The 12,680-nt window shown below is 40.8% G+C and overlaps 1 protein-coding gene across 4 annotated transcripts in view; it reads left to right on the forward strand.

The window, feature by feature from the left end:
- SLC4A4 (solute carrier family 4 member 4) overlaps nt 1-12,680 on the forward strand; it is a 245,286-nt gene that overhangs the window by 125,036 nt on the left and 107,570 nt on the right. For all 4 annotated transcript variants that reach the window (XM_083174618.1, XM_083174619.1, XM_083174625.1 and 1 more), the window contains exon 4: nt 4,408-4,543. In XM_083174618.1, the coding sequence (XP_083030744.1) occupies nt 4,408-4,543 (136 nt within the window). The remainder of the gene's footprint in view (nt 1-4,407; nt 4,544-12,680) is intronic.

The following is a 12,680-nucleotide window of genomic DNA, read 5'->3' on the forward strand; positions in this document are numbered from 1 at the left end:
ACGCAGTGTCTAGATTTGAAGATATATTTGCACTACTGTGAAATGATATCATTTTTGTAGCTAAAGGACAATGCAGTAGTTAATAAAGGTGCTTTGTAAGCAATAGAAATAACAGGAAGAAAATGTAGAAAACATTAGGAAAGTTGATCTTTGAGTTCTGCATTCTTAGTAGTAGTATAGTAGTATGTGCCAAATTCAGGAGTTCTTGAAAGATTCAGTCAAATATTTTGTGGCTTTCACTAAGTTTTAGGATAAACTAAATTCTTAGCATTTGGTGAATATATTCCTAATCTTGCTTTTTCTGAGATTGTACGAGATTGTACGACATTTTGCAGCCCATATCCTGGAATATATGTTCCGTGCATCTATAGTTCTTTTCTGATTATGTGGTTGTATAGTAAAGGCTGTCAATGTAACTAGTTTATTCAGGGTTGTAGATACCCAATCATAATTTATGCATTACTTTAGAGCATGGTTTCCCAAACTCAATTCTCAAGGCACCCTAAAGGTCTCTACACACTAAACGATACTGATAACAATGTGTACAATAACGACCAATATTTTCAATATTTTCATGCATATCGTCTAGTGTGTATGCACTACACCGCTAATGATGAAGGGGACGCGTGTGCATGTGAGTCGATCGCGCATCCCCGTCAGATGCAGCGCCTCTCTGCCAGCGTTCACCATCTCAGGGAATCTGCCAATTCCCTGGGCTGGCTGAGAGGCGCTACAGCTGTAGCTACTGCACTTCCGGCGTAGCAGGGCCAATTCAAGTGTGGTGCGCCAGCACATGAGCCCAATCAGAGCTCACAGCCCAGCAGCCTCACTGATTGGCTGCCGGGCCCCTAGCTTATATTGGCTAATGAGTCGGCGCTGCATTTGAATTGACCGGGCAGCCACCAGAGAAGCAGTAGCAAAAGTCCAGCAGCCACGGGAAGAGTGGTTTGAGGCAGACAGTAAAGGGACCACCAGGTGTGTGCTTTGTGGTGGACAGGGTCAGAGGGAGGGCTGTGAAATGGAATTTGAAGGGGCCCAGGGATGCAGTGAGTTGGACAATGAAGAAAAAAGGAGTTCTGTAAGGTTGACTTTGAAGGGGGAAGCGCTTTGAGGTTGTCAGTTAGTGCTGATAGAGGGCAGACCAGTGTGTGATATGGTGGCCAGCATATGAGCTATTACGGGGTCAGTGAGGTAGCGAATCACTGAAAGAGGCAATACAGTAAGCGCTGTAAGGGGATCATTTAATGCAGTAAGTTTGGGGGCAATGAAGGGGTAAATGTGTACTGTTGGGGCAGTGAGTGAAATGTGATGGGGTTACTGAGTGCTGTGATGGGCTTATTGGTTTATGAAAAAAAATTGGCATTGAGAGAGAGAACTATGGAGTGGGTATTGGTAGACAGCCATGGAAGAGAGATATTTAATGAGATCTGGTAGAAAATCTGGAGCCACTTGATTGCACTTGTCTCCCAGCAGAGGAGAGGGGAAGAGGTTGATTATGCAACAATGTGGGGGCTGTGGCATAGGTGTATAGGGTGTTATGTAGGGCATTAATAATTTGAGACGTGTATAACTGCATTTAAAGTCGGGGCATTATGTGTATAATGCTATTAGGGTGTGGTATAATGTGTAATGTGCATTGTGGTGGGTAGCATATTGTGTAATTCTGTAATGGGCATTTTATTGTGGGGCATAATGTGTAGTGGGCATTATGGTGTGGTATAATGTGTAATGGGCATTACGGTGAGTGGCATAATGTGTAATAAGCATTACGGTATGTGGCAGAATGTGGTCAAGCCCCTATTATCATGTAGCTACTCCCCTAGTTTTTGTGACGACACCCCCTCATGACACATGACGACCCCTCCCAAGTTTTTGGCACATGGCTTCAGCGTGCACTATCAGTACCACTAAGAAAAAAATTCTACTTGCACCACTGTATCCATGATTCCATGTATTGGATTGTACAATGGCCCTCATATGTGACTAAGTTGGAAAAAGAGCCTGGCACTTGGACTTAGCAGCAGGATTGGACATACAGTATGCAACAACCTCCACACATATGTCCAAACATTTTTTGGGGGTCAATGACCAACATATAACTGTGAAGACTATATAATACTCTCGGGTATGACCAAAATACAATGCAGTATCAACAGAGAAAGAAATATCCTAATAATGATAGCCATAGGTGCCGATTCAGTGGGGGCCCAAGTACCCACGGAAATTGATGAGCACCCACGGGCCCGAGTCCCGCTGCTGGGCCGCCATATTAACTTGCTAATTTGCGGCTGCAGCACCCACATTGCTGGACCTGCCACCTGGGAAACAGTATGCCGGGAAGAGTGTATTCTGTCCGCGGAGCACCTGCACAGTGGGGGCATTTATGTACCTGCACTGTGGGGGCATTTATGTATGTGGAACTCTTTTGCTGTATTTTAAATATTGGAGACAACTGTGCTCCATAATATAAATTGGTATTATTTTGTGGCCACACCCCTTCTCCGTGAAACCACTCCTCTATATTTTTGGCTTGAGCACCCACCAGCAAAAAGATAAATCGGCACGTATGATGATAGCATCTCCAGAAAACTGAAAATAGTTCTATGAGAACAGATATTGGTAAATGAGATCTGTCTTCTTTCTTTATAACGTATAAAATCACAGACACGAGGGCTCAGTTGCAGCTAGAGACAGCACATAACCTTGCACAGACAGCTGATTGCTGTACCCTAAATCCTAGAACTAGTTTGAACAACCTTGGAAGTACAGCACTATATATCACATATTATTGCTGCTATCTTTATTGTTTAGAAACATTTAATCTAATTTCACAGGATTAATTTGGCATTGCCTTGTGCATCTGTCTATAAAACCTGGCCATATACAGGGATGGAATGTTTGAAGTCTCACATTGCCAATTAAATGTTTTGTGAGTCATAAACATCTTAAAGATGCTCCTGCGTTACATCAGTTAAACTTTACAGATGCAGAAAAGAAAACAAAAATGATTTTCTTCCTTTTAAATGTACTTTTTCACATTAGATTGATAAGTGCAGGTGCAATAAAACAATGAAACCAGATCACACGGGTAACATGCGATACATAAAATGCATTTTTACTAAAGGTTAATTTTTTATGTTGGTCGTTTATTTCTGTCCACATTGAAAATCTCCAAGTTAAGCATTGCAATGGTAACTAAACAAGGTTAGAAGGCTGAGGCTATCTATGTTCTCATATTTTCCAGCACAGAGGACATCAATGCTGTGAGTTACATTACTAAAAATCAGTAAATATTTGCTTTTTATTGATCAAGAAAGCGCATACATCATCACTTCATCCTATTGTTTTAATTAAGCTTTATATACATGTTCTAATTAAGCACCCCATTATAAAAGTTGATTTGTGTGCATTTCTATCATTTTTGTTCCTAGTAATGCCTTGTTTGCATGAGATTTTATTTATACTGTAACCTGAATTTATTGGACTTGGTATGCCTTGCTGAAACAATGCAACTGTCAATGTTAGTTCTATGGTATATAAGTACTGAGGCACTATTCTTCTACAGTGTACGATCCAGGTCATTAGCCAAGGGGACAATGTGTAGGATAACTTAATAATGCAAATTGTGAGCTGTAAACCTAGCAGTTTAGGAATGCAGGGAGGTAAATATTTGTTTCGTGCACCATGTAGAGTGGCAAGTCACAATTGAAGCTGATTCTAAATATAGTTTAACTTTTAAAAAGTATTGCACATTGTTGAAACTGCAATCATTGTGACTTAAATCGAAGCAAAGTTAATAAAAACTGACTAAATGGTAGTATAAATACATTGTGCTTTTATGTTTTATTTGAAAAGTTCTGACTTTTTAAATATATCTGCCCGAAAGAAAAAGTGTGCATGTCGCCAGCAGTCCAGAAATTGACCCTAAGCTGTTTTGCAGGAGCATTGATGCTTAACAATGTATTCTATGCTGGTCTTCATGTAAAGAGCACACTGTCTCTTGTTAAACATTGCCACATTGGTAATAAGTGCCTAAACCATCAGACCAATGAAAGTGCCACTTTTTAGTTGGGTGGGTGGAGAACGTGTAGATAGATGCTCCAACCCAGTCCTTTCGCCCAAGCTGATTTGGTTGAAACTGGTTTCTTGCTATATAAATATTAAGTTTGCTTACCTTAGCTTATTAGGGTGGTAAAGTACGCTCTGAGAAAATTTTACACTGATAATTGAAGCTGCATGAACCAGCAAGTCCAGACATCTTAGTGGTCTATTCATAGAAAATAATGACTTCTGATCAGGAAAATATGGAGAACACTCTAAATTCTTCTAGGGATACGCAGCGGTTGCAGAGCCGCACCTCAGTTGTTATCAATCAGGCCGTTAATCGAAGTATTTTCACCTCTACAGTCTCACCAGCTGCTGAACGCATCCGTTTCATTTTGGGTGAAGAAGATGAAGGCCCAGCTCCCCCACAGCTCTTCACTGAGCTTGATGAGCTACTATCCGTTGATGGCCATGAAATGGAGTGGCAGGAAACAGCCAGGTAAGACATCATCACTAGATATTCACAAACAGATATATATTCTCTGCTGTAGTGATGGCTGCATACTGAACACCAAAAACTACATGTATTTTTTTCTCGAATGTCTGTACACCAGGCATTTCCATACTATGGCACTCCAGCTGTTGCAAAACTACAAGTCCCATCATGCCTTGCCACAGTTTTGCTATTTAGGAATGCTAAAACATGGCAAGGCATGCTGGGATGTGTAGTTTCACAACATCTGGCGGGCCATATTTTGGACATGCCTGCTGTACACTATACAATATGTTTTAAAAGGAATTGGACCAGTACATCTATAATATCATGTTTTATTATGCTGTAAAGCTGCACAAGAGGCTAAGACAGTAGAACAATTTAAACATGCTTGGGATAGGCATATGAATATCCTTACAAAGAAATAAGATTAAAAAGGGTTGAGATTACTTTAAGGGTAAAAAAAGGGGCAGACTAGATGGGCCAAATGGTTCTTATCTGCCGTCAAATTCTATGTTTCTATGTTTCTATCTGAATATATTATCTTCATTCCATTTAATTGTGCACTCAAGGTTTTAGGGGGATATGGTCGTATTGTCGACCCGACTTAGGTCGACAGTCATTAGGTCGACACCGTTGGGTCGACAGGCAACAAGGTCGACAGGGTTCAGGTCGACATGGATGGCACATGTCAGCTCAAAAAAACAGTGAAAAAAACCCATGTTTATCTTGCGACCTGTCGACCTAACCCATGTCGACCTAACGCATTTGTCAACCTAAACCCATGTTGACCTTGTCCCATGTGGACCTAGACACCTGTCGACCTTCACCCATGTGGACCTACAACCCTGTCGACCTTCACCCATGTCGACAATGCTGCCTGTCGACCCAACTGTGTCAACCTAATGACTGTGGACCTAAGTTGGGTCGACAATACGATCCACACCCGTTGTAGGATAAATGTTCTTTCTGTCAGCCTGTGTGTAAAGTGTCAGTTAGTGACATTGGTGTGTATAAGATAAGATCAAGAAGCGTAGCATCTCCCATACAGTGTGATCAGTCTGTGCAGTGAAAGATCTGCTTTTCCCAGAAAAGTCACCCAAGCAGCAGACTGTACCTGGAGATAGCAGGCTGTGAGCTGAATGCTCAGTAATGGTAGAGCTCTGTATAGTGATGACTTCATCAGTCTGTAATGAGCAAGATTTTATAGTCTTTGTCACTATTCTCTCATCAAAAATAAAGATGATATGGAATTTAGTTAGCCACGAATAAAGAGAAATCATGCTTTTATTGCAGAATTATATTTGTATCTGTATTGAGAGAATATGTAAGGAAAAATTAAGCATAAAAGCTCTGTTTGTACCCATTCAATATGTAATGTTTTTGGTATGTGTTTATATGGGAATTCAATTGATCACAGCAAATTTTACAGCTTTTTTTGCAGGTTTTCTTTTGCCCAATTATTTTTGGGGGGCAATTCAGTTCATGCTAATTTTTTTTTGCTGTAAAATGTATCTGATATCATATGGAAACACAGAGATCTGTGAACTTATCCCGGTTCCCTGTGTTTTCATGGTCACACTATGAAAATATGGCGCTTATAATCGATTTTGTTTCTCCTGCCTTCAGACAGGTGAAAAAAATCCACAATAGTGCCAGCTATCAGGGTTAATTAATTGAATTACCACCAATATTAGTTTGCAGCATGTATTTTATGTGCACATAGTAACCATTTATTATTATTATTATTATTATTATTATTATTATTATATTGTTTCTTTAATGCCATTGCTTTCTGAATAGTTTCTTTGTCTGAGACTTATTTGTGATACTTTGACAGCCAAATAGGGTTCAGTGCATCCCAGCCCCTTCTTGTACTTGTAGGGCATAGTGCATTTATTTCATGATTAATCACATTCCAAGCCTAGCACGTCTTAAATTGTGCTGATTGGAGTAGACATTTAAACTGTACACTGAGCTATTTAAGACTTTGGGCCTAATTCAGAGATGGACACAGTTCACACCGCAGCTACATTATTTGGACACAGCTGCTGTGTAACAATATATAAAAGCAACAGGGGGGGGTCTGTAATAGAAAGACGCCCACTGAAAGGCTTTTGTGATCCACTGGATCACAAGCGTGAACATCGGTCATCTGCTGATTATTTAGGCGAGCAGGGTAATTTATGCATCTGGGACCAGTGAAGCTGAATCCAAGGATGATCATGCAGCCACTGGACTCGGTACATATAGAAAACTATAATGCTGACCATCGTCTCCTCTTCCTCGCTCCCAAATGTCCGCAATGTGTCAATCATGCTGCTGCTTTGGAGGCACTGTGACTATCTTTGGACACTCAAATATCTTTACTTAAACCAATGGGTTTGCCTATGTCTCTGAATTAGACTCTGTGATTTTTTATAATTTTATTGAAGAAATTATGGTTTTAAGAATAGTTTTTGGATTGATTTTGTTTTTTTTAAGTGCTAAATCTGCCTGCCATTCTTGCGAGAAGTATAATTGTGACTGCCATCTATCCACTAATGGACTGGCATGGAAGTAGACATTCCGGGGGAAATGTTATAGAGTTTTTTGCTAATGAAGCTCTAGATTTTAATTGGCAATATATTAAGTCAAACACAGTTTGGTGTTAGCTATTATGGGGTTGATATTTATTTCGGAACTCCAGCTTATAGTCTAGTGTGTTAGTTTAGTTTTACCTCTACAGTATCAAGGATTCCTAGTGGAATGTCACTAGTACTTGTACTGCAATGAACTTCAATGGTGTGATAATGTTTAATGGGCCCATAGACTATATGGCACAAGTTCAAGGGCAGAAATGTTAAGGACACACTGAGGTCAGAAATGCTAAGGACAAAGTAGAGAGAGATGGGTGGGACAGGTAAGAGTCATTTTAGGTGGCTCCTAGAAAGCCAAGCACAAAAGGTGAAGGTATTTGTGCTATGTGTTTTAAGTGCAGGTCATGGTTAGTGAGTGTAACATAGTAACATAATAATTAAGGCTGAAAAAAATTACGTTAGTCCATTGAGTTCAACCTATCTAACTTGTAACTACTGACTTAAGTCATATTGATAGGATTCCTATCAATTACTTCACATTTTTCAATGTTAAACTGCATTTTCCACCTTTCCACCAACCTTTCCTGTTTATTTAAGTCACTTTGTAGTGTTTCCACATCCTCTCCCGAGTTCATTTCCTTACTCAATTTCGTGTCGACCGCAAATTGCAATTTTACTCACAATGGGGCAGATGTATTAAGCCTTAACAAGAGATAAATTCAAGTGAGATAAGGAGAGATAAACGTCCAGCCAATCAACTTTGTACTGACTTTTTTCAAACACAGCCTGTAACATGGCAGTTGGCAGGTGATTGGCTGGACGTTTGTCTCTCCTTATCACACGTGCATTTATCTCTTGTTAAGGCTTAATACATCTGCCCCTATGTCACTTTCAATATCATTAATAAATATATTAAACAAGGTGGGTCCATATATTGAACCTTGTGGGACTTCTCTTTGGACCTTACCCCAGCTGGAATGTATGCCATTTACCCCCACTCTCTGTCCCCGATTGTGCAACCAGTTTTTAATCCAATTACAAATTTTATCTCCTAATACCTCCCAACATGACCCTCTCCAGGAGGGACACAATGCTCTGTTTCTGGACTTCCCTCTTCATTTATGATTGCTATAACGTGTGTTGAACAGGTTAATTGATAAGAAAGGTGTTTCACCACAGGTGATGGCAATCATAAATGAAGAGGGAAGTCCAGAAACAGAGCATTGTGTCCCTCCTGGAGAGGGCCATGTTGGGAGTTATGTGCTCGTATAACTGAGGAGATAAAGATGGGGTTCAGTGGACTCTTAAAAAGTGAAATTAATTTAGTGTGAGATATTAGAGAGCCTGATTCAGGGTTGGATATGCCTTAGTGCTCGCAGCAGCATAACATATGTGATCCTTAGCAAGGTAAATGCAGGAGGAGGTACATAGCACCTCCTGCATTTGCCCTAGCTATAACTGTGATGCAATCACAGTTCTAGATGAACATTGCCACTATCAATCGCAATGTTAGGGTTATATGCATGCAATTTGGGCACTTTATATGTGATTGCGGCATTCAATCACATAAAAAGCAACCAAATCGCATGCATTTTACAGCAGGTTCGATGCGATGCACAGTCCCATGCGCAATTCTCCAGAGCCTGTGAGTCGCACCGGTTGCAGAAGCTATCTGCTGGATCGCATACTAAAAAAAATTGTAGTATATGCGCTTAGTCTAGTTGGCACAATAGTCCTATTCTTCTTATTGAAGTTTGAAATATATACCACACTGCGTACAGGTACGATTAAAGGATTAATATATACACATGTGTCCGATACATAGGAAGTTCTTGCAGCGATATACAGGGAAGTTCCAATTCCCGAAATAAACCTAATAGTACAATAGAATATTTAATAATGCGCTACAAACAATGTATATAAAAAAAATTCTAAAGTTTTATGAAACTACTACAATAATTCATTGGCCAGTGATATAAATATTTCACAATATAATTAAAATAGAAATAAAAATAAAGAATGACCACATTTAATATTGATCATAATAATGTTGTTATTATTATGTTAACTGCTGGTTGTTGGATTATTATAGATCCAGCTGGTTAGTTGGTAACAATGACCTACAAAGGGGGGGGGGGGCTTACATGAAAGTCCAATGGATTGTTGAGTCCTGTTAGGAAAGGTCATTGTTACCAACTAATCAGCTGGATCTATAATCATCCAATAACCAGCAGTTACCATAAGAATGTATGTATGTGATTATTGCTGGGAACAGTAGTCCACCTGTAAAAGAGTTTGCATGTTCTCACATCCTATTACATGTGTGAGTTTGCAATTTGTGTGGGTTAGGGGGCCCCAGTGCATTGATTTACCTAGGGCCTACAATACTGTTAAGACGTCCCTGAATTAAGACAGAAATGTGACAAACTAACAAGATAACAAGTATAAACTCAGAACAAAATGCACACACCAATCAACAATAACAAAATAACTAACGCCAACTGCAACTACGCAAGACCTCACTGTCCCTCTTCCAACTCCGAATCCTGCAACCCCCAAGTTACAGCATTTTAATAAGCTTTTCCATTTTCCAAATGATATGTGACATTTACTGCCAATCTAAACACGTTTCCATCATGCATGTTTACTCGTCCATGTTTTGCATTTATGGGCATACTTTAAAAGAACTCACCCAGGAAAACACGATTGCATGCACCATCAGAAAACATGATTCTGTCAAGCACAATACTTGGCACATTAGTGTTTTGCAAAAAACATGAGCATGTTCGAGTGATGCAGACTGTGTCTAAACTTGACTTAATTCGTAAGCCTCATACAAACTAGAGAATATTATAAAAGATATCGCTCAGAAAGGGACTAGTGTGTACACTCAATATCGTTAACGATGCGCGCACATGCACATCGTTAATGACCCCTCCCTTCTGCCATCAATTTGGGTTTATAGCCAAATGACCCACCCGGTAACGTCACTGAATTATATCGTTTACCAATAATGTTCAGCGTGTACACTCAATGTCGGCAACCCGCAGCCGATATTGTTAACCATACCTCCCAACAGTCCCGATTACCGCGGGAATGTCCCGGTTTCCCTCCCGCGGCCGGCAGTGTCCCGCGGCGAGGGGGGGGGGCTGTTGGGAGACCCCCTTTGTCGGCTGCTGAGCAGCAGGGGAATAAAAGCTGTGCGCATGCCGTGTGTATAGGCCACGCCCCCTTTAGTTAGGCCATGCCCCCAAAATTTCAACCGTCCCTCCTCCGGCCATTTCAAAGTTGGGAGGTATGTTGTTAACTATATCGGCCAGGGCCACCTAGTGTATATGGGGCATTAGTAAATGTAATCCTTGTTGTTCTGGTCAACCTCTTTTTCTTTAAAATTCCAGTTCAGCCTATAAGTGCAGTGTTACAGTTCAGATGCATACTAAATGACTCAAGTTGCAATAAGGCATGTACAATTCATATTGGTTCCGTTTGAAACAGTAAACAAATTAATGTGATAATTGATATGAAATAATCAATATCTGAAACCAAATCTTGTTTTAATGGCTTGCAGTCTGATAGCTAATAATTCTCTACACATAGTACAGTTTGGTAAATTCTTATCTGGGGCTTTAGCAGTGTATGCAATTTTCAAGTATGGAGCTGTCTCTGAAAAAAAAAGGAAATTTGGCAAGGGTCATGTAAAATCTGTATAAGTAGTTTAAACATTAATTAGAAAGTAACAATGTAGACAAATATAATCTGATTTGTGTTGACCTTTAACACTTTTCAAATTGAAGATGATATTTCATTTCTGTTTGGTTTGCAAAGTAGTTATCAAACTGGTTTAAGCTAGATGCACAGGGCAAATAGAATGATCTTCTGTCTCTCACTGTGGCCCAAGCGCCCAATTTTATTGGCACATTTACATTTTATTTCCTTCTTTCTGGGAAAGGTGCAGCACTTGAACCTGTAAAAGTGTGCCCATCTCCTAAAGAATGCCAGTTATAGAAGGTTAATTGGTATGACATTGTGGTTGTGTAATGAGAAGTGGATTAACCTTTGCTCTGTTCTGCAACTAGTTACAACATATTTCCCTTCTCATTTTGCACAAATGTCAACAAAAGTAATCATTAAGCTGGACACTGCATCAAGCTTCCGACATAGGGTCCGATTCAGACCTGAAATGACCATGGGGCCCATAGATCCATCTGCGTTTTTAAGTGGCACACAATTCCGGGTGCCACCTACAATTTCCCACCGGCTGTCAATCACTTTGCGAACAGCCAGACCCCACAAGGGGACCCCGCGCATGCACACAGTGTGCCGCGCGCATGTGCGTTCATTTGATCATTTTCAAATGGGCCTGAATCAGGCCCACCTTTGTCTTATGATTGTTTTTTTAACGGGTATGGATCATTAGGTCGCCAGCATTATGTGGACACCATTAGGTCGACATGCATTTAGGTCAACATAAGTTAAGGTCGACATGCATTTAGGTCAACATGACTTTAGGTCAACAGGGTCATTAGGTCGACATGGGTAAGGTCGACATTGAATAAGACTTTATGTTTTTTATTTTTTTTAACTGGAATGTCAACACAGTAAACATAAACACTAAAGCGTAGCACCGCATCCCCTCGCATGGCTCGCTGCGCTTGCCATGCTTCGGGCACGGTGCCTTGCTACGCTCGGCACAATATTTTATTCTCCCACCACGCCCTAGTGGATGTCGTGCCAACATGGACACTGAAAACGTACCACCGCGCCCCCTCGCATGGCTCGCTACGCTTGCCATGCTTCAGGCACACTATTTTATTCTCCCACCATGCCCTAGCGGATGGTAGGGCATGAAATACCGCCTGTCGGCACATTTTGGCTCAAAACGCAGTAAAAAAAAACCATGTCGACCTAATGACCCTGGCGACCTTACCCATGTCGACTTAATGACCCTATCGAAATAACCCATGTCGACCTTCCTGCATGTCGACCTTCCTGCATGTCGACCTTAAGTTATATGGACCTAATGCATATCCACCATCATGCTGGTGACCCAAGGAGCATATCCCTTTTTAACATCTCCTTTCAGTGTAAATACTTTAAGTTGGGTAAACACTTGTATACCAAGTGACATAGTACGACTGCGAATTTGCAGGCGACAGCGTTACAAATCAATGTGCTTTCTGTGCGGATGGTTATGTACAGGTGCACATCCGTTCTCACCCATGCGAATATGTCCAAAATCTGTCATTACAGGCTCAACATCTAATGATTTTACACTGGCATCGCAGGCGCCGAGTAGCCCTTGACTTACTCAGCACTGCAATGAGAAACAGGCATATCTGAGTTGCTGCTTATGTCACACACCGTCCCCTAACAGGCTTAGGCACGCTACAGATTTCCCTTTTTTTATGGGCACAGTCAGCGTTTTTATTGGCATAAAACGGGCAGTTTCTCCCACTGCATGTCAATTATCTTGCATACGGCCAGCAAACAGAAATGTTGTGTGGGCCCATGTTGCATATTGCGGCATGTACACCATTAGCTATGTCTTCTGTCAGCCCTGTAGC

Source organism: Crinia signifera, chromosome 1 (genome assembly GCF_055691185.1).
Source record: "Crinia signifera chromosome 1, ASM5569118v1, whole genome shotgun sequence".
NCBI lineage: Eukaryota > Metazoa > Chordata > Amphibia > Anura > Myobatrachidae > Crinia > Crinia signifera.